Raw genomic sequence first — 27613 nt, forward strand, 5'->3', positions numbered from 1 at the left:
AACAGGTCAGGACAGTAAACATCATGAACACTTCAATGTAAATACTTCAAATGGTCTTCAAAGATTTTTGCTAAAAGAACTGTGGAAAACGATGTGCCAGTTGTGTATTTTTAAGTTAATATTTAAAAATTGTGATATGTTTGATAGCTGCTACAGGTATAATTTATGGTATCTGGTAAAATGCATATGGATTTTTTTTTTAATTTTCCTTTTCAAAACCTGAGAGCTGAAAAATTAGTTCATTTACTTTAGGGTAAATTATCTGTCACACAGCCTGATGGTAACACTGGTCCTCACTGTCAAACCCATCAGCCAACTCAGATTTATGTTGCATCCTATAAACCAAGATTTCATTTTCATTTTAAGTAAATGTGTTACTACACATGCTTGTGACGACCATCTCAATTCCAATTCTAAGTTAGAGAGGGAGAAAGAGAAGTCACAGAGACTCACCATGACTTTATTTCATGGATCACATAAGGTACCACCTCTTCACTAGTTCTCATTGCAAATCTTTGCCTTACCGGTACGAGTTATTCCCTAAAGTGCCATGTAATCTCAAATGACTGTTTGTCATCCAGAAGTTTACTCAACTTAGGGTCATTTACCATAGTCAGAATCAGGAGGGAGAAGACGCTTGCCTTCCTTTGGAAAATGGGAGAAATGTAAGGTGACCATACAGTGCAGTTTTGTCTATTATCCCAGTTCACATGTGTTGCCTTGGCATAACTATTAATAGTGCCCCATTCACTCTCAAAAGTGTTGCAGTTTGAATGATAAATTACACCGTCACCTGAGAAAAGGCATTTGTGGAGGGTGGCGTGGGGAGGAACCAGCAAACCTCAAGCCCATCAATATTAGAGAAAAGTAAATATTAATGTTAAGAGTCTGGAAAATCTTCATGCACCCCCACTGTGTGTGAACCTCAATGTAAAGATACCTGCCTTGGAATATTATTTTACCTGTCTAAAACTTTTGCTAAAATTTTACCTAAAATTATAGGCAAGGCATAACTATAACCTAAGCAAATGCCAAAGCCAATTATTTATTGAGAATCATTTAGAAGGCGCTGTGTTGTCATCCCTGAGGTGAAATAATACTCAAAGTCTTTTGCCAGAACCCAAGGATGACAGGACCGTTGAAGACCCCAAATCCACCCATTTAATAATGCTATCTATGATAACTGGGCAGGCACTCCCTAGACATTTGTTTCTCAACCGCTTCTAGGCAGCGTCCACTACCAAAATCCCCTCGGGCCCATTTCCCTAGGAATCAACGCTCTTCACATGGGAGGAGAGAATATTCAGCATCCCTAAGCACTGGTGCCCAAATGGAGGCAAGCAGAAGAAAAATGCTGAGGAGTCTGAACCAGAGTTAGCATATGTTGTTTGGGTTTTCTTCATTTTTGCCACAGAGCAAAATGTCCTCCCAGATGATATGATGATCATAGAAAAGCAACTTCACATCCAGAATAGTCCTATACGACCCTACAATTCAGCACCCCTTGCATGCACATTGCCACGGGCCACACACTCACCCCCAAAACAACGTCTATCTTGCTCATGTCTACAGAGTAATCAACAGTTCAGAACACATACACCCCCCAATACACACACACAAACACACACACACACACACTTAGAGAGAGGCACTGTGGTGTTTTCAAAAAACATTATTAAGCTGGAATCCCTGAGAACTGGAAGTGCACTCTGGCCATACCCTTCGCTGGCTGTGGTCTTTGGGAAACTGAGTTAGATTCATTGACTGTTAGTTCCCTCATAGTCATGCCTTCTTCATGATGTGTTGTGTGGCTTCCATGAAGTGGTTTGTGGGCAAGTACTCTGCAGCCTGAGCAAGATGGCAGAATTCCAAACAGTTTTCTTAATCAGGCACAGGACTCCCCTCTAGCTCCATCAAAGCAGGCTTCCCTGCATTTGATGAGTGATGGACATCTGCTGGTTGGTGAGGGGCCTCTTTGTTAGCTGTAATAGGACTCCCTGTTTTGCAACAGCTCTAACTCAAATAGGATGGACCTAAGAACATTATGTAATTGAGTAATTTGCAAAAACCACTGTGAGGATCTTCTGAATGTGCATAGTTAAAGACCCTGGAAGAAGTTCCTGGGATACCCCTGACCTACCATTGGGCTTTAGTTATAGGCTTTGGTAATGTAGATGTTCTGTGGGAGACATTCTGCGGCAGCAATATCTTATGACAAGGAAATTCCACATCATAAGAAATATGTACCCAAGAGCAGATACACAAATCTCCAGGCCCTACCTTAGAACTTCTGATTCTACAAACATAAAATGGAGACTAGGAATCTGCATTATTTACAGACACAGTTATTGCTAACATCAGGCAAATTGGAGATATACTGCCCTAGGGAACGGCAAATTAAAATAGTCACCTGAAACCTGTACTTCAGGTAAGTGATTGAAATTGGTTAATGTAAGATAGCAGAAAATGAGGAAGAAAGTCAAGCCACCAACTGGTCCTCAATAAAAGGTCCGAGGTCATCTAACATAGTTAACCAGAAATTAGATAGCGAAGTATTGGGAAGTTATTGCTTTCCCTAATGACAACTACACGTAACACTCTGCTGTGGTATTGAATAAAAAAGATCTTCATATAAACGATTATTATACTTCATGAACGTCAAGTATTGTTTGAAAAGGGTAGGTCATATATTCTGGGCCACCAGGTACAGTTGTCCAAGTTATGCACTGTACAATTCTAGGGATTGCCATTCACTTTCATCATGGTAATGTCTCCTGAGAGTTGTAGGGTATAAAATCGGTATAAGCCTATATGGTATCTCTGCATGGAGTGGGGAGAACCATGAAACGCATACATTTCTAGAACCTGAAGACAAAATTGTCACTCTTATTTTACACTGACTAATTTTTATGAAGAATACTTAAATGTTTTAATGTTTAAATTTCTTTCACACTGACTGTTCAAAGCTATGGAATATCAATAAAGGGAAATAAACTTTTTTAATTCTCAAACAATATACCTCCTTTACTGAAATAGTGAACTAATAGGAAATTTAGAACCTGAATTATCTAGTTGAAGACTGCATTGGTTGGAGAAAGGTCTCTAGATGTCAATCAGGTAGGAGAGTCATTGATGTAACAACCTGTGGTGGTGCCTGGTACATAGTCGGGGCTCTGTTCATTCACTCAAATGTTTACTGTCTCAATAAACTGATGTTTGAGAATGTATTTTGTGCTCCTAGTTTTCCTCCCCAATACACTGTAGCTCTTCATCCTTGGCAGAAGCATGCACAGAATTCCTTCAGCCTGACTCTAACCCTTAGGCCCCTCTCCTTTCCTACCCTCAGCTTTACGGGCAGCCCTTCTGTCTGATCAGCTTTATAGGCAAGACTCTAAATAAATGATTATGGAACCAGACTTGAAGCCTAAACGCAATAAAGATAAATCCCAAAGAAGGAATGTTAGCTACATTATAAAGATATTTGCAACTGCACAGGTGCAGCCATCAGAAGCAGAAGCCTATGAAATTTTAGAAGGTTGATTCTTCACACCTATTTGCAAAACTACATTGTAATATTATAGCATCTTTTTCCATCTGCTCTTAGCATCAGAGTGTGAAAACTTGCAGGACTATAAGACACGGTCCCTAGATGTAATTAAAGCTATGTCTGAGCTCAAGAAAACAGGCCACAGTAACTGATTTTACATTAGAAAGAAATGTAAATTGTTTGCTGAAATTCTTGGCAGACTCTCTGATTTTGTGCGCGCATTTATACAATTATACAGCCTCTGGTTATTAATGAAAAAAATGTGTTTTACATGAAAATACCATTAGGGCTTCATGCTAGTTTAAAATGGTGATTCTACTTGGTATTGCACAAATATTTCAAAATATGATATTTGAAAATGTCTTCAATTTAACTCTACGTAATTTACTAATTGAACTACTGAAGATTTGATTCTATGCAATTGTTTTCAGTATCTACATCAGGAAGTCTGTAGCACTTTGAAATCAAGAAAGAACAGTCTATTATCAACATTTAGAACACAACTACTGTACAGAAAACTGTATAAGGGCTGAGATACGTACAAGATCGGGGTTGGGGATAATGAAAAGGAGATTGGGAAGGAACAAAAAATGAGAGAGCATCCCTGACAAAAATATGTGAAATCTGTGGATCCAAACTACAAAATCATGAGCAAGCAAATTTGCAATACAACTATAACTACTAGTATTTATTACTGTCATATAGAAGGGAGCTGTGGATCTAAGATGTGAAGAGTTGTAACAGACACAGTTTACATGTGGTGATGGAATTAATCTTAACCCACAGTGTACAGCTGAAGAAACAAAAGTCCAGAAAGCCAAGCATCAACATATAAATAGCTGAGTTAGAATTTCAACCATATTTGCCTGACTTTACTTCCTAGTCTCTGTCCACTAGGCAATACTATCTATTCTAGAAGCAAGTGAATTTTAAACAACTGTTAAAGGAACTAAGGCATATACGGAGCAACAAGAGACAGAACGGACATATGTTGGAGGGATTGGTCTGTGTGATATGGAGACTGATGTATTCATCTTTGGGAGGCAGGTAGGTTGCAGCAGCTGATTGGCTGGGGTTGTTGCTACTATCAACCAGAGAACACCAGCTAAGTAACAATAACAGCCAACCTGCCTATCACAGACGAAGTCCGAGCAGACTCTCCCTCAACATCTGTCCATAGCCGTGCCCAGCATAACATCCACAGCCTTGGTTGTACACTTGGAATCACCTGGAAAACTTTTTCAAACTATAAATGCTTGAGTAAAATACCCAAGAATTCTCAGCATGTCCATCTGGGGTGGATCCTGGTGTTGATGTGATTTTTTTTTTTTAATTGCTCAGGTGATTCTAATGCACATCCAGGGCTGAGACACCCTGACCTTGGCATAATGTTTTCCAAACTATGTCAAAACACCAGTATTCACAAAAGGAAATGGGTTAGTTTTTAACCAACATAATTCCTTTCCAATTAGCAAATGAAAGCAATGGGTTAATGAGCAAAACATTACTAAGTCTCTTATAATCTCTTGTAAGTTTTCTTCAACCTTCGGTAGCTGCTACCACTTATATACAATAAAATCTAGTATGAGATAATTCACGAGTTCCAAATATATATATTTCATACATGCGAGGTTTGTTTTATCGTTGTTACGCTGTGCCACAACAGACTCCCCAGTTCTCAGCGACCTGAACAAGTTTGGAAGTCATCGTTGCAGCATTTCTAGGCAGCACCTTGTAGGGTGTACTTTTTCTGTGAGGAAGCTAAGTTGAGGAACTAGTGAGTGGGATGGTCTATGTGTTAAACACAAACAAGAAGGATACCAACTAGACTAATACACCTTATCACTTTCATGAAATCACTAATAATATATCAAAAGTTCAGGGTGACATTTGGTTGCTCACTTCTCAAAGAGACTTTTCTGCAAGATGCCTGAATGACTCCCTCAATTCATCAAGTGTTGTCAGCTCTTCCCTAAGGGAATTCTTATAATGAGGTGGATAGAAAAGAGAACAGGATCGTGTGATTTTTTGGTGTGATGGCTAAAAGATTTGAAGATTTATGTGAAGAAACACACTTAAAAGGATATATTTTGGTTTTGCTCTTACTATCCTACAGTTAATTATAGAAAACTCAATTTCTAAAAGCATAATATAAAAGGAATAATTAATCTATAGATTCTGAATAATATGTCTGGCTGACTAGAAATTTTATTCTCAATGCTGAAAATAATGTAGATGGGAAAAGGACACAAAAGTAATAACAGTCACAAAGGCAAGGAAAGACAGAGAGCAACCACAGAGTTACTCGTTTCTTATTAAAATAGACTTTTTTGCCTTGAGAACATCAGCCTGCTTTTGTGATTTTTGAATGCTGCATATCATTGACTTAATAAATATAGAAAGTATTGTCCCAATGATTGACAGACAAGGGATTGACAATCTCCTTTTTCCTCTGGAGCTTGGTAAATGTCATATGCAATTATTTGACTATGTTCCACTCACTTAACCTTTCAAGAAAGATATTTAATTTTTTCTTAGTATTCAGTGTTGTACATTTAATAAGAAAGATCCCGTCAGTGAAGGAGATTTTGCCAATTAAAGTATTTTTTTCTACCTTGGGCTTTCTAGAGATTTCTGTAATCTTTTTAACCATATGTTTCATATAGTAGCTTTTAAGGAAAAGGAAGATGATATTTCCTGTCACTTCTCTATTCTGCTGTTTAGTATTTACCACTTTTTAGACATTCCTACCTCAACTTGAACTGAAATTAAAATTACAATTTTAATATACCACCATTAGGTGGCAAGGTTGCGTCCCTCGTATAATTCAAATCACATGGTAAGTGCCCCACCACAAATGTGAATGACTAGTCAGATCTTCCTTATAAAAGAGGTTTTTCTACTTATCAAAGTGTAAAATTTGGCAAATTAAAACAAAATTATTCATTAAATGAGCATCATTTTTAAATTGGATGCTCATTTAATTTAGAAAGCAATTTTTAAAGAAATTAAATGTTTCTCATTGCTATATAAGATTTCCTTTAACCACTCTTCCAAATTTTTGTTAGCTTGTAGGCAAGTGCTCTTCTAAGAGATTCGTCCTAAACTTTCAGTGTGGTTTAATATTAAGTTGACCTCAAACTGTTTCTCATTCTTAGCCACATTTCTCTTTAACTAGCAGTTAAAAGTCTAAGCACCTCACCTAGGTTACTTACTTAAAATGTAAGATTTTACTTACCTTTCCCCTGCTTTTTTTATTTTTGTTTTTAGTTTATGGGGGTGGCAATAGGTTTCAAGGGTACAATTCTGTAATACATCATCTATATATCACATTGTGTGCTCATCACCCAGAATCAGTTCTCCTTCTATCACCATATGTTTGATCCCATTTACCTTCCCCTGTTTTTTCCTTATTTCTTTTCTAGCTGTTGAAAAAGATGTGGCTATGAGAGAAATATTTAAAGAGAACCCAACCAATCAGTTCTCTTGATATCACCAGCTTTCCTCAATGGAAAGTGTCCTTCGATAAATGATTGATTAAAGAAAATGGGTATATATCAATATATATATTGATTAAAGATCTGACAATTAAGTTTGCGAACTCATCCTAGGAAAAGTGCAACATAGCTCATTGCTGAATATCACTGTGGTCACCTTTGAAGTACTCCCCTTAGGAAGCTGTGCGTGGATGCCAGCACCTAGTCCACCCTTCAAAGCAGTTTTGAAACTCTCTTTCTGGAATGGCCGTCAGAGTTTTTGTTGTATTACCCTTCATGCCCTCAATGTCATCAAAATGTCTTCCTTTCAATATTTCCTTTATCTTTGGGTAAACAAAGAAGTCACTGGGGGCCAGGTCAGGTGAGTAAGGAGGGTGTTCCAATACTCTCAATAGCCTGTTTACTGGCTAAAAACTCCCTCACAGACAGTGCCGTGTAGGCTGGTACATTGTCATGATGCAAGAGCCATGAATCGTTGGCAAAAAGTTCGGGTCATCTAACTTTTTCACGCAGCCTTTTCAGCACTTCCAAATAGTAAATTTGGTTAACTGTTCAGTTGGTACAAATTCCTAATGAATAATCCCTCTGATATCAAGAAAGGTTAGCAACATCTTTGTAACAAGTTCGCAAACTTAATTGTCAGAACTCATACATCAGTGGTATCCTAGATAAGTGAAGTCTTTCAAGTCACTCCTCATATATACAATGGAATACTACTCAGCCAAAAGAAAAAATGAAATATTGTCATTTGTGACAATGTGAATGGATCTTAAGAATATCATGTTAAGTGAAATAATTCAGACAGAACAAGTCAAGAACCATATGATTTCACTCATATGTAGGACGTGAAACTGAAAACAACAAACGAACAAATAAGATAAAAAACAAAAACACATAGACACAGACAACAGTTCGGTGATTACCAGAGGGAAAAGGGGAGGGGGAGGAGGTAGAAAAGGGTATAAGAAGTCAAATATATGGTGATGGAAGGAAACTAGATTTGGGGTGGTGAATACCCAATGCAATATACATAAGATATATTATAGAATGGTATACTTGAAACATATAACGTTATTAACCAATGTCACCCCAATAAATTTAATAAAGTTAAAAATAAAATTTAAAAAGAAGAAAAATAAAGATATACATAGAAACACACACACAAAAAGTATTGCTTAGCACAGTATTGCTTAGCAGACACACCCATCATCTATTCCTTTAAGTACATATCCTTCTGTGACATCTTTTCCCATTCGCAAAAGCTGCAACTCAACATCCTTCAACACATTTCCACAGTTATTTGTATAAAGACCCAGAATTTCTAAAACTTAAGTGCACATTGAACAGCAGTAGAGGCATTTTATCAAAGCCCCAACTAGGTTTCATTGCTACCTCAATTGTAGTTACAGACAGGAAGAAAAGGAGAAAACTAAGATATCCAAAGCCATAGACTAAAGTTAAACCAAATCCACTGAAAAACTAATCTAAAAAATATCTAATTCCCAGGTCAATTGTCATGAGGAGCAATACTAATGATATTATGTAAATATTTCTTGAGCACATACTATCTATAAGCAGCTCTAGGGTCATCTGTTCTGAAAAACCTTCCAGAACTTCCCCAGGCAAAGTTTAGAATTCTGCCTAACTTCTAACATTTGTGTGTCTAAAATGGTATTTAGCATAATATAAATTGTGGGGTTACTAATACCATGTTTCCCCGAAAATAAGACCAGGTCTTATGTTAATTTTTGTTCCAAAAGACACATTAGGGCTTATGTTCAGGGGGTGCCATCCTGAAAAATCATGCTAGGGCTTGTTTTCCAGGTAGGTCTTATTTTTGGAGAAACACAGTAGTTATGAGCTACTTAGTGTTAGGAACCACCAAATACTAAAAATTTGCTTTATCGGCCCTCCTGGAACACTATTAAATACTGTTTCCCTCACAAATCATTCCTCATATGACTCAATTCATACAGTTTATTTTATTATGTAAAATTTATATATTTTTAAAAGTCTCAAATTAGCAGATTTAATAGCTTGTGCCTCTCCTATTATTTATCTATCTATTCTATTGTTTTCAGTAGCATATCAAGATGGTGTGCGTGTCATGTTTATTTTGGGGTGCCTATATATTTAACCATTCTTTTGACTTGTGAAGAGTTAAATTTTCAGTTGAAAAACGTCAACAGGATTACAAATGATTGAATTTTATATTATTAGATTTTAGCATTAACTTATTTACATATGAATATTTCTTTGCTATAAGTTGCCAGCTCTAGGTCAAGATCTTCCCCACAGTTTGGAAACCATTTAGACCTCTTTAAAGCAACTTTAAAATCAGAATGTTTTAAACTGCCACTGCTAATGATGACAGTATGACAATGACTGACAATAATACTGAAAACTGACATCTTATTTTAAAAATTCAGGAAACGTCATGAAAATTTCTCTCCATGATTATTATATCTACATTCATCATTTAGGATTCCATGTCAGCTCTTCTTTAACCTCTGGTGCACTGCATACACTAAACTCTTAGACAATCCAATCTTAGCCACCCAGGTTAATTTCTTCCATATGAAACCCTTTGTCAAAATGCTGAGTAAATATCTACTGTGTGGGAGTAGACGTGGGAAGGAGGTGCATGTATTTCACCTTCTTTCAAAGCATCTGAAACACCAAAAGTATTGACTTTCAAAGTTTACCTAGAGATGCCTGTTGAATAGGCAGGTCCCAGGGATCCACCTCCAGCAATTATTTTTTTGCTCCCACTTTGATAAATACTGATTGAGGCAAGCTACAAAATGAGATTTGAGCAGGAGGCGGCCTACATAAATCATAAACTAAAATAGCAACCTTAAAAAAAAGTGAAATGATGTTTCAATTCCATATTCAATTTTAACTTCTCTGTTTGCTATAAATTCTGTAAAAGATAAAGTCACTACTCACAAAAGGTGAGAAATGCAAGTTTGGCTTGAAGAAAACAGTAGCCATAGTTTGGCAGGTTATGCAACAGTTTTTGCTATAAATTAATAATCTCAAAGAGATTTTCTCTTCAAACGCCACTAGATCAAATGGTACACAGAAAACAGTTTGCCTGTGAAATTTTAGCCTCTCTGCAACAATGTTGATTTCCACATTTGCCAAATTGTCAATTTAGAACTGGCAAGGTCTCCCAATGTTTACAGAGAAAGGTTTTTCTAGAGAATTTTAGTATACATCTACTGTGTCCAAACAAACTAACAGAGATGCAATGAACCTACAAAGAATACAGGGAATGAAAAAATAATTTGCCCATTTCACCCAAAATGTCCAACTAAAATCTATACAAAATCTAGGTTCTACACAATTCATATCCTTTTGATGATACAAGTCAGGAAGTTTTCTCTAGTCCTTTGGAGACTTATTTAAAGGAAAAAAAAAGCATTCTTGGTATATATTTTATTTTTTTGTACTGAAACCAAACTACATCGTTATTTTAGCAACTATATTCAGATTGAAAGAACAACTTAAAACAGTTCCTATTCTATTAGCTTCTTGAGTCATCATCACCTTTAAATATCTGTTTTTTGTACTGGAAAATTTTGCTTTCAAAGAGATGCTTAGGAACTTAAAGGTAAAGAAACAGCACACCCAGACACTTGTGCCTGTAAGGAGTGAATATGGCTGTCAAAACAACTGTGTGATAGGTAAGGTTATAAAGATCCCTAGTTTCCACACTTACTCCAAGTCACTGTCAACAACTAATTCTCCTCATGTGATTAGCTTTAAAAAATAAAGACAACCACTCCCACTCGGCTCAGATAGTTACAGTATTTATCCAGAGATGCTCATGCTGTTTGTTATGCTTGTGTGATTTTAACTTCCTATAGAAATCTTAATTGGAAACAAAGCCTCAATATCAGTGACCAGGGCCTAAACATTTAAAATGGGTTTATATTATTTCTTTTGTTTTAGAGATTATGAAATCTCTAGTAGGAAGAATTTCATAGAACAGTTTCACTGAGTTACCTAAAAGTGGAGCTTAAGGTAGCAATGAAGAGGCCTGTTATTAATTATCTGAAATCTATCAGTATGCATATCTGAAACATACAATTTAGTAACTCTCTTAAGTATGTGTGCAAATTTTCCCCATGATCTACTCCAAGATAAAGACCACATCTCCTAGTCCACACTCAACCAAAGTAATTTTCTACATTCTGGATAACTGATATAACAGGAAATCTATTCCTAAACAGAGTTTTATTTCTCAAAAACCTAACGCTCCTGATTACAATACATTCTTTTTTAACTCTAAATTGTAAGAGAGAGTTTAAGGACGTTGTTACTTTTCTAAGGCTACTTAAATCCAAAGTGAAAAGGCAAATTATTGCAAAATCAAAGAGAAAAAACCCTAGGTTTTTTATTGCGTTTTCAGCATTTAAATGCCCTGGAGATAAATCTTGAGACTCCCCAACAACAAACCAAATGGCATTAGTTATGGAGTAGTACCTTAACATGCAAAGAAATCTCCTTAGTTGTCATTTGTAACAACTGCTTATTAAACTAAGAGCACCAAGATGAAACCAGTCAGTTTGCGAGCCTAATGTGTGTGTGTGAGACCTTTACTAAGGTAAATCTAAATTAACTTACTTTCAAAAATATCCTCCCCCTAAATTGGCTTTTGTTTGCACACTCTAAGAACCAATTTAAATATTATTTCTTTCTACTTTATACAATATGTATCACATAAAGAATCTAATAACTATCAGAAATTCCCACATAATTAAACTCCATGATTTGATATTCGCAAATATCCCCCCAAAATGGTGGTATTTTTACAAAAAACAGTCACATGTGTTTGTTTCAATAGTTTTTATATAATGGTTTGCTCTATTCCATATGCATTTCACAATTAATATTTTCTAAACAAACCTTTTGTATTGCCTTTGACCTTTGAAAGTATGCACACACACAAAAAAACATGCAGAAATTTTTATGTACTAAAAAATTATGTCAGATGAAATACTCTCGAGTCATAACTATCCGCATTATGATTTGTCATATACCTTTCGCTGATACCTTTTTTTAATATAATGAGTGAGATCACCAATGACAGGTAGAGAATAGGGCTACACAGAAAAATGTTTAAAACTAAACATTATTTCAAATTACTGGGAAAGGCACAATGATGTGGAGAATGCCTTCAGTCCATCTTCCAGTGATTTAAAATCTGCTGATGCCTCAAAGAAATATTCAGAACAATATTGTGCTTGGAGGGGGTTTTATTTTATTTTTCATTTTGTGCTGCATTCATCTGGAACAAATCTCCCTGGGTGTGTTACATCTTGAAAACACAATTAAAAACATTAATCGGATCTGGCCCACCAGATCACATAACCTTGGTTGCCCAGCACACTCTGACATTCTCTAACCAGAGCAAGGGGGGAGGGGAGAAACTATTGAGATTAAAAGAGTTGTTTCAGGTGTGGCTGGTGGTGTCACTACTCCAGGAAGGAAGAAAATCTGGGTGACTGAGCAATCCTTGTCTCCTTACCACCACACCTAACCAACTTATGTGTGATAAACTAAAGGTAACACTAAGGGAGACTCCAAAAGCAAAATAGACGTTTTGACATCTTCTTATTGAAATTCAATGAATGTAAACTTATTTCAGTTGTGCTCTTAGTTAAGGATAACCTTAATTTTTCCGATTATTAAAATGTTATGAGCAGGTTATTTTAAAGCAAAATGAAAATCACTCAAAATTACATAACCTCACCAACGAGAAGATAGCCAGATTATCTCCCTTCTAGTGTTTTTTAAATGCATGTGTTATCTAACAGAATTGCACTCGATCTCAATTAAAAAAAAATAATTCAGCCAGGTATTTGCCAACAGACAAGGGGATATTAAGAATTCCCCTTGGCTTCACTCTTGGTCTAGTTGGCCACTGGTCACGTCCCTTGCTCAGATCTGCTGCTAGGAAGTAGACTGACTGAGCATTTCTCCTACCTACACCTGTTGGGTTTCTGATGCTCTAAAGGCAAGGCCACCTCTAGGACATGAAGGAACTTTGTGTGAAGCACTCATGCACGTGAACACACACAGACACATATATACACTTCCCAAAAGGCACTGTTCCATTTGGGAGACAGCCTCCACCTGCACTATTCTGAAGAGCTGGGGTACATCAAAACCCTCCACTCTGTATGCACTACTCTGAGGTTTCTCCCAGTCGCTCAGCCTGCCTGTAGAGCTTTACCAAGGGGTGCAAGATGCCAGCACTACTGGTAATTCTCCATCCTCTCTCTCTCCACATAATGTGGTCTGCCATCTCTGACAGTTTTACAAAGAGAAATACTAATATCCAGGAGAAGCATATACAGATTACTTGGGCTTCCTCAAAAGGAGCACCCAAGAAAAGGATGCAGACCCAATTCCCTGTTTGGTATAGATGATAAGGTTGTGAATTAGGAGTCAAACACAAGAAAAGATATAAAGTGGATTTCTTCCTATTTTCTAGTCACATTGAAACTTGAGTCACTGATATTTTCTAGTGCAGTGAACTTTCTCCCCGAAACTGGCAATAGGTTAACTATCAGTACTGGTCTTTAGAAGTATTATGAATTCATCTTTTAAAAAGTCTTCTTAAGACAGTTAGTGTAAAGTGGGGAACTGTTGAGTCAGGGACTGCTAGCCAGATGCTATTTTAAGCTAGTAGCTGATAATTAGTTTTCAAAAATCCATCATTCCCTGCTGGTTTTATAACCCACCTAAAACCATAAACCTCAGCTGACATTACTATTGTTATATTAGAGGTAGTAATATCAAAAATACCTTGAGAATTTTAATAAAGCCAAATATCCTATTTGCTTGCAAGTGCATTTATAATTGTAATTGTACCCTCCAGGAAGAGAAGTGTTCTAAATGATTTGTAATGGAGGCTCTTTACAAAGTGTTCCCTTCATGTATTAATGGCCTATTAATTCTTTTTAAATGATCTTTGTAGAACTCAATCAGTATTAGCTATAACAACAGGTGTTTACTATGTTTATCTTTAAAATTAAAATGAAGGTATAAAAAACACTTAAAGAGCCTTCTTTGTCCATTTCCATAATGAGGTATTCCATTTTGGAGTAAAAAAAGCATCCACATTTTGGAAATAGGGAAGAGCTTATATTTTCAATATCTAAAACGCACTGTACCAAACAAATCTTGTTGTATCCACTTACTATAAAATGAAACTTTAAATGTCAACAAAGGAATATTTTAAAGAGTTACAGCTTATCCATTATGTAGCTGCTTAAAAATAACCAAGATTGTTTGAAAATAATGATTTATGGGAAAAGGCAGAATACAGTTTGTATATAGTATGATTCCACTTTTTAAAAAATATTCATAGTTCATATGAATAAATACACAATAATATTTAATAACTATTTCTACCTATTGAGACTGCGTGGTTTTTATAACCAGTTTTGTACTTTTCTACATCTTCTACTTTATCTACAATGAACACATACCATTTTTTAAATACATTTTTCAAAGTAACATGAATTTTACTGTGAATTTTAAAGGCAACTTTGGTAAAGTTTTGACCTCCCATGTGTAACACATATCCCACTCAAAATTCTAATGAAATTAATTTACAATTAGAGGCTTTATTTGAGAAATTGAATGGTTTTATTTTAAAAATGTAAATTAGAAAATGAAAACTTAAACATATACTGTTAGATACCAAAATAAGAAAAATGGTGGCATTTTACACAGAAAGCAGAAGATGGGCAATCACAGTTCCCTCCCAACAGCCAAGCCATATTCCAATCACCAAATTAAAATGTTTGCGAAGTACTCCTCAAATTTGGGGGGAACAAATAAAAAACGGCTTTTTGTTGAATGGCTATCAACTCTTTTTAACTTCATTTTGAGAAATTCTACACACATCATTTAAAAACTAGAGTTTCTCTTGCAATAAGGTGCATACATGTATTCACTTGCCTTCCACTGGATGACCAACCAGCGCTATAGCTCAGAACTTTGATAAGACCACCAACCAGGACCTCATTTGGAATTCCTTTGGTAAGCTGTCTGGTATAAATCTGAAACGAAAACCTACCTTTGGGGGCTCCTGTCCTCAAACCGACTTTTTATGGAGCTACATCCCAGAGGCTAAGAAAATGAAAATCAGGTCAACGGAAGAAAAAATACAGCAAGGAGGTTAGGATTTATTGGAGGAAGAGATCATATCCATGTTCAGCTGTGATTTAGAATTATGATGATGGCAGTCATGAGTGTTTGATGTTTAACCTTTATACATTATTTAATTCAAGAGCCTCTTCCACACTCATTTTCTCTCCCCACCTCCCCAGCAAGCCCCTTAAAGCTGTCAAAATAAGATTCCAACTGGACCAAAATAACTAAGTGTGAAACAGTTCTCCATTAAACTTGTGGACTAAAACAATCCCAGGTGAAAATTATTTTTTTAGATACAGATATATTATTTTAGCCAGAAAAAAAGTTAGCCGAAAGCAAATAATTGAGTTTGAGAACAAATAGAAAATAAAAGAATCTCCGAATAACCAAGATATATTTCATCACACATGCAAACATAATCAAGAACAACTAAAATGTATTATACAAGACACATTTGCTATGCTATTCTACCCATATAGCATATTTTTTAATTTTCTGCTGCTAAATAGAGGAGTAACATGATGAAGTCATTTAAAGCATGTCAAATTAAAGAAAAATAACTTTCAAGTACAAACCATTTATAAACCAGCAATTTAACCAATTCTGGTCAAAATAAAATTGTAACTGTAACTTTAAAAATATAAGAAAATTTAAATATTCAATTACTATCCTTTACTTTTTCTATTGCAATCTACAATGATAAATAACTTTACATTCTTTTAGAAATGGAAATATTAAGAAAATTAACAACTAAGGTACTGACGAAAATAATATATACAAGTTTTGTTTGCCCTAATCATTGGAGTCACAGCTATTTAAAATATGCAATGTGCACTGAAAATAATATGCTAGTTATTTTACCTATATAACATCTTTATATTTTAAGACAAAACTTCAAACTTGGGGTCTAAGATTCATCTTCATTTCAAAGTACTGAAATTGCTGCATGCTTTAGAATACATCTTTGTTTCTGTCTAAGAAACTGACAATTAACAGGCAATCAATCATAATACCTTATCATTCTATAAAATAAGATTTTTTAAACTATGCGCTTGACACCTGCCACCCAAAAGACAACTTCTGAGCTCACTACATTCTCCACAGAGATCAGCAATGAGGACACTTAATGAGCTTTATAAAGAACTTTTCACAATTCACATAAGTTTAATAGACCTAAAATCCTCTTCCGCAACTTTCTTCTAAAGTTTTCTAACAAATCTCCACCAAGGATCAAGCCAGGAAGAACGCTTTGGTGTCCTGAATTTAAAAGGCTCCTTTGATCTCCTACACCACTTAGCAGCTGCATTTCTGTACACTTAAAAGAAACATGAAACTCACCAGATTTGTTTGTTTGTTTTTCATTTGGGCAACCTTCAAACAGAGGAACTATAATGACTCCAGCTGTCTCCTCATTTCACTCTGCCAAAGCCGGGCGGTGCGACAGGTGCAGGGAAAGCAGCAGCCAGGCTCACCGTCGTCGAGGAGGACTGAGGGGGAGGGAACCCGCTCCCGGGGCAGCGGGAGAGCCTGGGCCCTGGAGCCTGCCACAGGTTGCGCCAGGCAGCGATTGGCTTCGGCAGCTCTGTCTTCTAGCGTTGCTTCCAGTCGTGTGGTGAGTTTGCAAATGAGGCTAGCTCCTGTGCTCCAAGGGCTGACTCTTAAAGTAGGCTCCAGTGCCCCTGTGTTAACTGTGGAGCTAAATTAGTGCAAACAGGGAAAATTAAATTAATAAAGAAACCCTTCATCCTGGTCACACCAACTGCTACCCAGAGCAAAGGAAGTCATTTCTTCGTTTCCTCGGGATTTCATTGGTTTTCCTAACTGGATGATAATTACGTTGGTCCTCACCTTACACTGTGTGGTGCATTGATTATTAATACTTGCATGAAGCGTTTCCTGACCCAGGTCCTATTTATAGCAGAAGTCTCCTTTGTTTACAGCGTCAGTGGGATCAGGAGGGAATATACCATTTACCCTGCACAGCATGGGGCATTGCCTCTCCAAGGCTCATTATTTACACTACATATAAATATGAACTATGATGCTTCCTAATACTGACAAAGGAAAATAAAATGGCTGGTGGCTCCATCTTGTTCACGTTTCTTGTTTCTGTATGAGTAAGTGAACACCATTAAGATGAACGCACTGAGCCACCAGCATCCTGACAGTGATGAGATTCACCTGCTGGCCTATAAGAAATGCCTCCTGACATGAGTCTCACCAGGGAATGTGCACAGTTCTCTCCAGAGATGCTAAGAGTTTGCTCTGTGTTCCCACATTGTGCAATGGTCCGGAAATAGGGACAGGAATCATATCCAAGCCATCCTTCACATTCCTGAAAATGTTCCATTAAAAAAAAACTCCCATTTCCTCTTTTTTGACCACAGCCATGTCTTCTTCTCAATTTTCCAATGAAATTTCTGAAAGGTAATAATGATCATCACACAATTTTTCTTTCCTTTTTTATTATGGAGGTAGCATTGGTTAATAACATAAATTTCAGATGTACAACATTGTCATTCAATATCTGTACACTCTATTGTGTGCTTACAACCAAAAGTCTAGTTTCCTTCTGTTTCCATATATTTGACCCTCTTTACCTAACTTGCCCTCCCTTCACCCCACTTGCCTTCTGGTAACCACCATTCTGTTGTCTGTATCTATGAGCTTGTCATTTTCCGTCTGAGTTATTTGACAGAATAATACACTCAAGATCTATCCATCTTGGCACAAATGACACTATTTCATCTTTTCATGGCTGAATAGTATTGTGTGTGTGTGTGTGTGTGTGTGTGTGTGTGTGTGTGTTTATCACATTTTTATCCAATCATCCATCAATGGACACTTAAGTTGTTTCCATATCTTGGCTATTGTAAATAATCCTGCAATGAACATAGGGATACATATATCTTTTCAAATTAGTGTTTTCATATTCTTCAGATAAATACCCAGAAAAGGAATTGCTTGGTCATATGATAATTCTATTCTAATTTTTTAAAGAAACTTTCAGACTGTTTCCATAATGACTGCACCAATTTATAATCTCACCAACAGTGCACAGAGGTTCTCTTTTCTCCACATCCTCTCCAGCACTTGTTGTTTCTTGTCATTTTGATAATAGCCATTCTAATATGTGTGAAGTGACATCTCATTGTGGTTTTGATCTGAATTTCCCTAATAATTAGTGAGGCTGAACACATGGTCATATAACTCTTAGATATCTATTTGTCTTCCACAGAACAATGGAACAGAATTGAGAGCCCAATTCTACACATATATAAGGAACTAATTTATGGTAAAAGAGCCAAGAATATTATAATAGAGAAAGTCTCTTCAATAAATGGTGTTGGGAAAACTGAACAGCAATACGCAAAAAAAATAAAACTAGACAACTGGCTTATAGCATACAAAAAAATTAACTCAAAATGGATTAAAGAATTAAATGTAATACCTGAAACGATAAAATATATAGAAGAAAACACAATTCTTCTTAAGCACCTTTCTGAATTGATCCTTAGACATCTTCCTGCCTACTTAAGTCAAAATCTAAGGATGCTAATTTTAGTAAACTTTGGGGGGAGGGTAACAATGACAATAAATAAAATAAGAGGACTAGATTAAAGTATGTGGTATATGCTGTATATTTGGTATGGCTAAAAATCTTTTAGCAAATAATGTCAACATTAGCCAGGAAATTTTAGTAGCAAGATCTGAAAGAAATCTTGAAGAGGCCTTAATCTCACCTATCAGTTCCCTGAAATCCCAAAGGTTGTGTGACTTGCTTGCTGCCCCATAGCAAGTTCATTGGGACATGAGAAACGAACCCAAGTCTCCTAGGTTTCATAGCTATGTTCTTTCCACGATGTCATGGTTTATACTTGTTAAGTATTATATTAATTTTCTATTGCTGCATAACAAATTACCACAAACTTGGTGGCTTAAAACAAAACATATTTCTTATCTCACAGGGTCCATGAGTCAGGAGTCCAGGCACGGTGCAGCTGGATCCTCTATTCAGGGTTTCACAAGGCTGCAATCAGCCAGCCTGCATTGCTTTCTGGAGCTCATGAAGTTCTTCCAAGTTCATGGTAAAATTTAGCTCCTTGGGGTTGTAGGACTGAGGTCTTCAGATTTTTTTTGCTGCCTGTCAGCTGTGAACCTCTCTCAGCTCCTAGAGACTGCCAATAGTTCTTTGCCATGTGGCCCTTTTACAATATGACAGCTTAGTCCTTTTTATAGGCCAGCAGGTGAATCTCTCGCCAGTCTAAGACAGCCTTGCATAATATAATGCATCACAGGACTGGCTATCCCATCACCTTTGCTATATTCTATTGGTTAGAAACAAGTCCCAAATTTTGTCTGCATACAAAGCGCTGGGATTATATAAGGCCAAGACTCATTGGGGGTCGTCTTAGAATCCTGCTACCACAAATGCAATTTAAGAAATAAAAGCACGGATATATATGTGCAACAATCCCATCACTTCCTAATAGCTAATGTAAAAACACTAAATGCATCAATGTTTGCACTTTTGTTTTAGTCTGCTCAGGCTACTGTAACAACATGCCATAGACTGGGTGAATTAAACAACAGATATTCATTTCTAACAGTTCTAGAGACTGGAAAGTCCCAGATCAAGGTGCCAGCAGATTCAGTGTCTACTGAGGGCACTTGTCCTGGGCCTTCTAGCTGTACCCTCGTACAATGGAGAGAGACAGCACTCATATCTCTTCCTCTTTTTATAAGGGCATTAACGCCACCATCAGAGCCTCACTCTCATTACATAATCTGACTCTAATTACCTCCCAAAGACCCCACCTCCAAATACCACCACATTGGAGATTAGGGCTTCAACATATGAATTTTGGAAGGACACAAACATTCAGTCCATATCAACCTTATATGTTGGTTCTTTTTCTGTTTCTTTCAATGTACTAGCCTTAGGCTACGATACCTTTTTAAAAATTTTATTAAATTTACTGTGGTGACATTGGTTAATAAAATTATATAGGTTTCAAGTGTACAATTATATTATACATCATCTGTATATTGCATTGTGTGCTCACCCCAGGAAGTCAAGTCTCCTCTGTCACCAGATATTTGACCCCCTTCACCCTCTTCTTCCTTCCCCGCCACACCCCTTTCCTTCTGGCAACCACCATACTGTTGTCTGTGTCTATGAGTTTTTGTTTGTTTGTCTTCTTTGTTTTGTTGTTGCTTTTAGTTTTAAATCCCACATATGAGTGAAATCTTACTTTTTCCATCTGACTTATTTCACTTAGCATGATATTCTTCATATCCATCCATGTTGTCACAAATGGCAGTATTTCATCTTTTCTTATGGCTGAGTAGTATCCCATTGTATATAAATACCATATCTTCTTTATCCAATCATGTATCGAATGACACTTTGGTTGTTTCCATATCTTAGCCACCATGAATAACGCTGCAATAAACACAGGGGTACATATATCTTTATGAATAAATGTTTTCAAATTTTGGGGGTAGATGCCCCAAATAAGGATTTCTGGTTCATATGGTAACTCTATTCTTAATTTTTTGAGGAACCTCCATAGTGTTTTCCATAGTGGCTGCACCAATCTACATTCCCAGCAGCAATGTATGAGGGTTCCTTTTTCTCCACAACCTCTCCAACACTTGTTATTTCTTGGATTGTTGATAACAGCCATTCTAAGAGGTGTGAGATGGTATATCTCATTGTGGTTTTGATTTGCATTTCCCTAATAGTTAGTGAAGTTGAGCATCTTTTCATATATTTGTTGGCCATTTGTATGTCTTCTTGGGAGAAGTATCTGTTCAGGTCCTCTGCACATTTTTTTTTATTGGATTGGTTTTTTTTGCTGTTGTTGAATTGTATGAGTTCTTTATATATTTTGGATATTAACCTCTTATCAGAGGTGTTGTCTGCAGATATCTTCTCCCATTTGGTTGGTTTATTTTTTGTTTTGTTGATGGTTTATTTTGCTGTGCAGAAGCTTTTAAACTTGATATAGTCCCATTCATTTATTTTTGTTTTTACTGCCCTTGACTTTGAGGTCAAATTCATAAAATCCTCTCTAGACCAAGGTCCATAAATTTAGGACCTATATTTTCTTCTATGTATTTCATTGTTTCAGATCTTATATTGAGGTTTTTGATCCATTTGAGTTATTTTTTGCATATGGTGACAAATATCAGTCTAGTATCATTCTTTTGCCTGTGGCTTTCCAATTTTCCCAGCACCATTTATTGCAGAGGCTGTCTTTTCTCCATTGTATGTTTTTGGCTCCCTTGTCAAAAGTTATCTCCCCATATATATGTGGGTTTACTTCTGGGCTCTCACTTCTGTTCCATTTATCTGTGTGTCTGTTTTTCTACCAGTATCATGCTGTTTTAATTATTGTCACTTTGTAGTATAATTTGAAGCCAGGAAGTGTAATGCCTCTGGCTTTGTTCTTTTCTCTCTGAGGCCTTTTTATTAGTGTTGTTCATGTTTTTAGCACTCGGGCTGAGAAAATTTTGATGATGTAGTACCTTAAGGACCAGGCTATTTTACTTGAAACAGAAGGCAACTAATAGGGCCAAGTCTTCTTTTGATGCCATGCATTTGGGAAGTACACAAATGATTTCACAAATGGGTAGGATTTAGCCAAGCATGGAGAAAAGAGGGTATCTGAAACTGGAAAAAATAAATGATACCTTGGCAACCAGAGGTGAAATATTCACTATGTGTCATGAGCATCTTTATAGCCATCCAGGGCCAGGACTTGGACAAGTGTGGGGTTTGGGGCAGGAGTGAAAAAAACACTTGCTTAGCAGCATTTGTGATATAATAGGAAAAAAAAAACTGGAATTTGAGATCTGGGTTTAGGTCCTATTTAGCTCTGTGACCTTGGGCAAGTCACTGAAACCCTCTGATTCCTTCTTCCATATATGTAAATATGAAGATAATAATATCTTCTCAGACTACTGAGGAGAAGTAGATGAAAAGATGAATGAGGAAACGGCAATCACTTAGCATAAGGAGAATAAATTTCACTTTAAGATCAGAGTTTGGCTTATATAATATTGGCCACAAGCCAAGATTGTGCATTATTTGAGTCAACAGATTTGTAGAATCTAGAAGTTATGGATATGTAAGGCATTATTATGTAAATTTATTCGGTGTGTTATAAGTTACAAAAATTCATTCAAGGTCAGTATAAGAAGTAAAACAATGTATATGTGTAATGACAAAAATAAAGATATAATCCTGTCCTTGCTCTATTCCCACCTCCTAGTATGCAATATTGAGGCTAATGTGTACTTTTACATGCCTTTTCCTTTGCACATGTGTGTGCATACATATATACACATATGTGTAGTAACATACACATATATAGGTGATTATTTACTTGTTTTAATAGAGATAGAATCATACTATACAAATTACTCTGTAAATTGAAACTTGAAAGAGTATCATGGAACATTTATACATAGAACTAAATTTATCCATATTTTCCCCTTAATTTCTCTTTCTTTGTGTGTGTGTGTGTGTGTGTGTGTGTGTGTGTGTGTGTGTGTTTATTTGGGGATTGTACATGTGGTTTTTAATCTAGATATTATTTCCTTGCTTTCCATCCATTATACAACGTCTGCCAATTAAGTTAGTGAGCTTGTTGTAACGATGTTGCTAAACTTTTTTGATGTCAGAGGGATTATTCATTATGAATTTGTACCAACTGGACAAACAGTTAACCAAGTTTACTATTTGGAAGTGCTGAAAAGGCTGTGTGAAAAAGTTAGACGACCTGAACTTTTCGCCAATAATTCATGGCTCTTGCATCACCACAATGTACCAGCTCACACAGCACTGTCTGTGAGGGACTTTCTAGCCAGTAAACTAATGACTAACTGTATTAGAACACCCTCCCTACTCACCTGATCTGGCCCCCAATGACTTCTTTGTTTACCCAAAGATAAAGGAAATATTAAAAGACATTTTGATGACATTCAGGACATCAAGGGTAATCTAACGATGGCAGCTCTCATGGCCATTCCAGAAAAAGAGTTCCAAAATTGCTTTGAGGGGTGGACCAGGCACTGGCGTCAGTGTATAGCTTCCCAAGGGGTGTACTTCGAAGGTGACCGTAGTGATATTCAGCAATGAGGTATGTAACACTTTTTGTAGGATGAGTTCACGAACTTAATTGTTAGACCACATATGTCCTTTGCCTCCATGCCTATCACCACCCCTCCAGGTAATCCATGTTAAAATCTACTGCGATCACTCTAATTACTACATACACATACACCTAATTACTTATATGGGAAAGTCATTATTGCATATAGGAATTAGATCATATTATTTACATTTCTCTAAATAGTTGCTTAGTCAACAGCAGTTCATGGAAATCCTTCCAAGATGACTAATATAGCTTTAGTTCATTCTTTTTAATAAATGCATAACTCTCCATGCTGTAAGTTTCTCATAATTTATTTTCCTATTATGAACCATGTGGCAATAAATATCCTGTATATATTAATATTTAATTTCTTGTAGTTGACTTATTTCCATGGGATACATTTCTACAAGTAGAATTGCTAGGTCAACAGATAGGTATGTTTTTTTATTTTAGTTTTAGTAGGCATTGCTATGTCTCTTTCCAAAAGGATGTCACAAATCCTATCATTGGTGTATGATGCACTCTTTTTATGTGTGTGTTCTCTAAGACAGGTCTTTACATTTCCACATTTGTGTGTTTAATTTTGTTTGTCTAATGTCAGTAAATTGATATGTCATGTCAACTTTTTTATATGCTTATTGAGCATATACTTTTTTCCATTTTACTTAAGTTTTAAGTGTTCTGTACATTATTATGTATATAAACCCTTCCTCTTTTGTATTACTAATACTTTTTCCAAATCCATTATTTGTTTTTGACTTTGATTATGGTATCACATATAATTGTTTTTAACTTTTAATAAATATATCAATATTTTTCTTTTTAGATCTGAGTTTCCAGTCTTGGTGATGAATTTCACTCCCACTCCCATATATAAGGTAGGGTTTCTTGCAAATGTTTGTTTGTTTGTATACATATTTACATTCCCATCTTTAATCATTATAGAGACCTAGTTACAGATTTCTAAATTCATTCCAATTATGAGGGCAAATTTTTAAAACCATTCAAATATTCAGTTGGACTGATTCTTTTTCCTTCTTTCTAAAAGTCTGATAAAAACCTTACAATTAAGTCTGATGTTTTATCCTCATTTTCAATATCCTCAAAATACTCATCCCTAAAACTCTTTCATTGGATTTAGGTTAAGTGATTAAAGTGTAATTCAAACATTTTTATCCTTCCATCATAGTGTGCACACCTGTAGTAACTGCTTCCATGTATTCAATGCACAGAAAGATAATTTATTCAGGATTAACATGTGCTTTGTTTTTATTGCAGCTGGTCTTTTCATACACATAGGAAGTGCCCCACAGAATGTGGAAATGTTCCAACATAGATCCCTCTTCTTTGCTTTTGTTCCTAAAGTGTTGACTTCTTGAAATTGTTAGGATGTCCCAGAGGAAGATGGGGGTGGGGCGGTCATTGGGTGAGGAGGGGAGAGACACAGAGACACCTACAGGGCTGCAGGTTTGGTGAAAATTGGAGCCTTCCATCATCAAATGTTTGATCCCATTTACCAACTGTGGGTGGTGAGCACACAATGTGATATATAGATGATGTATTACAGAATTGTACACTTGAAACCTATGTAACTTTACTAACCATTGTCACCCCAATAAACTGTAATTTAAAAAAAAGAAAAGGAATTGGAGCCACTCCCTGTCCCCAGTATCCCATGTGGAGAAGCTGGGCTGGAGGCTCCCAAGTTCCCAGAGTCTGTCAACAAAGTCCCCGAGCCCTGTTTAAGCTAGCAGCAGCACAAGGCCATGTGGAATGCCCATACAGACAGTGGCACACATGAACTGCCAAATATTCTAGCAATTAAGGGCCCACTATTTTCTTTACCCAACTCTCAACAAAGAAGGAAATCCATAACTAAGGATGGAGTCTGAATAATCTAACAGAAGAAGGAAACGCCAAAGAGATTAAGACCTGCTTTAAAAAATAATAATGTGGCCCTTATTTATACCCTTCAATTTCTTGAAGTAGAAGTCATGCCAATTATAAATAATGTACGCCTATGGTTATGCTGAGTCTTTTACATACAAGAAGTCATATTTAACGCTGACAGCCTTATGAGTATGATACTGGCATTATCCCTTTTATCTTTATTTTACAGACGAAGAAAGTTAAATCACTTCATCCAAACTCACACTGCTCACGAGTGGCTGAGCCATGATCAAAACCCAAGTCTAATGTTTAGGTTTTTAACCATTATTCTGCACTGCTTCAAGACGACATACGTGAAAGTATTTTGTAAAGTGTAAAGCTTTGCATAAATATAACTCAAATGAAATATGTTATAACTACAAATATAGGATAACATTTTTTGATATTAAATTTCCTTCCCTGCCTGCCCTCACCCACCTGGCCTCTTTGAACTTGTTATCCTTTCCACCAGTAAAGCTGAGCCATGAACACGAGGCTAAATTCACTGGATAAGGGGAGGGCAGATACCTCCTGTAACAAAGAACTCATTGCTTGGCTTTGAGTTTCAAATAAAATGTTTTTATACCCAATGGAAAAATAATCTTCCAAAAACCAAAATGCTTTGATTAGTCAGAGCTAAGCACTAAGGTGAAGGAAGGTTATATTATGAATTGCAAAAAAGACCAAGTTTAGAGGACTGAGCTCAGAGAGTTTACAAAATTAAGTCATAAGTAGAGAAGGAAAAGGAGGATTGAGAGGATTCGAGACCAAGGTTAACATGCTGCATGGGTCACTGAGACAGTTCCCAACACCCTATTTCTCTGGACCTTGACTGCAGGGAGCATCCAATAAAAGGACCCCCAAGGAGGCTTGGCAGAATTACAGAGAAAGTCAGCTGGGCCTGGTTTCCCAGGGAATATCCTGGAAAGAATGTAAACTGCCTCAAGGGAGCCTGGCCTTCAGCCTGGTAATGCAGGGACATGGTGCTTCAGTGGTAAAAAGAGCACTGTGGGTGAACCCTGGAGAGCCTGAGGGACTTACACACAGTAAAGTAGTGCAAAGGAGGCAGCTGAGGTTTCCTGGGCTTTCTAGAGGCTAAGATGTCTTATGAACAATAAGAGAACGAAAGTTTGAGTTGATGGAGATATAAAATGTAAGGCCTTCAAAATCACAGGCATTACAGAACCTGGCTATCATCCAAGGTGCTTGTTGATGCTCAGTCACCTGGCGGGTACCAAACAAGATGCTCATGGCCAGGTAGGACAAGCTGCACTGCAGTGGAAGCCAGGGGTCAGAACATGGGTGCAGAGCAGATGCCCCCCTCCTCATAGCAAATGGCACTTAAACCACCCAAAGTTAGACTGCCTTCTCCATGAAATGGAAAGCTTTCCTCTCCCTTAAAACATTGAGTTAACATGAAAGAGACTAAGTCACAAACTGGAAATTGCTGAGTGACCTTGAAAAGACAAGTAAGGGGGCAAGAGTCGACTATAAATAAAGTGTCATTTATGCATATTTCAGTATAATGTTAATATTTAGATCTCATTAAACTAGATTTTTCTTTCGAAGAAACTTTTCCTGTTGCAGTATCTTGAGGACTATAACAGAAGATATTTTGTTACTGATGGAAGTATTTGCTCAGTAGAATGGAAGCTATGAGCTATCTATTTAAATCTGGTTCCAAAACAATCGTTCTTTAAATATTTATTGAGTGCCTACGTGCCAGGCTCTGTCATAGGTACTGGAGACACAGTGGTGGCATGACAGAAATTATTCCTTCCCTCGTGGTGCTGACAAATCAGCAAGGAAGAAAGACAAAGATGCTTTGTAGTCCAGTGTGGTAACTCGTACAATGGGGAGCACACCAACTGCTATGGAAGAACAGACAAGGGCCACGTAGCCAGTCTTAGGGATGAAGGAAACCTTCCTGGAGAAAGTGCGCACTTGGCTAAGCCCTAAAGGAAAAATCAGCCCACTGGTGGGAAGTGAGACAGGTGGAGACAGGAGGACGACTGCTCTGGCAGTGAGAACAGCAGGTGCAAGGGCTGGAGCTGTGCACAAACATGCAATATGTGAAGAATGGAGAGCTATTCAATTTGGCTCGAACATATATATATATGTATAATTTCTCCAGATTTTTCTTCCTTTCAAATAGCATCTTTCACCGATGAGTCACTAAAATGCAAAAGCCCCACTCTCCAGAATCCAGGAATGTTACTTTGAGTTTCTTAGGAAAGACTTTTAGTCTCCTGTCATTATCCCAACTGCATTTTCTCATAGCCTAATCTTGAGTTCAGTAA

General features: G+C 36.7%; 1 protein-coding gene across 1 annotated transcript in view; it reads right to left on the reverse strand.

Moving 5' to 3' along the window:
• The window catches only part of TRPM3 (transient receptor potential cation channel subfamily M member 3), an 820394-nt gene extending 803709 nt beyond the window's left edge, over positions 1-16685 (reverse strand). Inside the window, exon 1 of the mRNA XM_074330560.1 lies at positions 16558-16685. Coding sequence (XP_074186661.1) covers positions 16558-16581 — 24 coding nt within the window. The 5' untranslated portion in view covers positions 16582-16685. The remainder of the gene's footprint in view (positions 1-16557) is intronic.
• Positions 16686-27613: the final 10928 nt, after the last annotated feature.

Source organism: Rhinolophus sinicus, linkage group LG04, assembly GCF_036562045.2.
Source record: "Rhinolophus sinicus isolate RSC01 linkage group LG04, ASM3656204v1, whole genome shotgun sequence".
Taxonomy (NCBI): domain Eukaryota; kingdom Metazoa; phylum Chordata; class Mammalia; order Chiroptera; family Rhinolophidae; genus Rhinolophus; species Rhinolophus sinicus.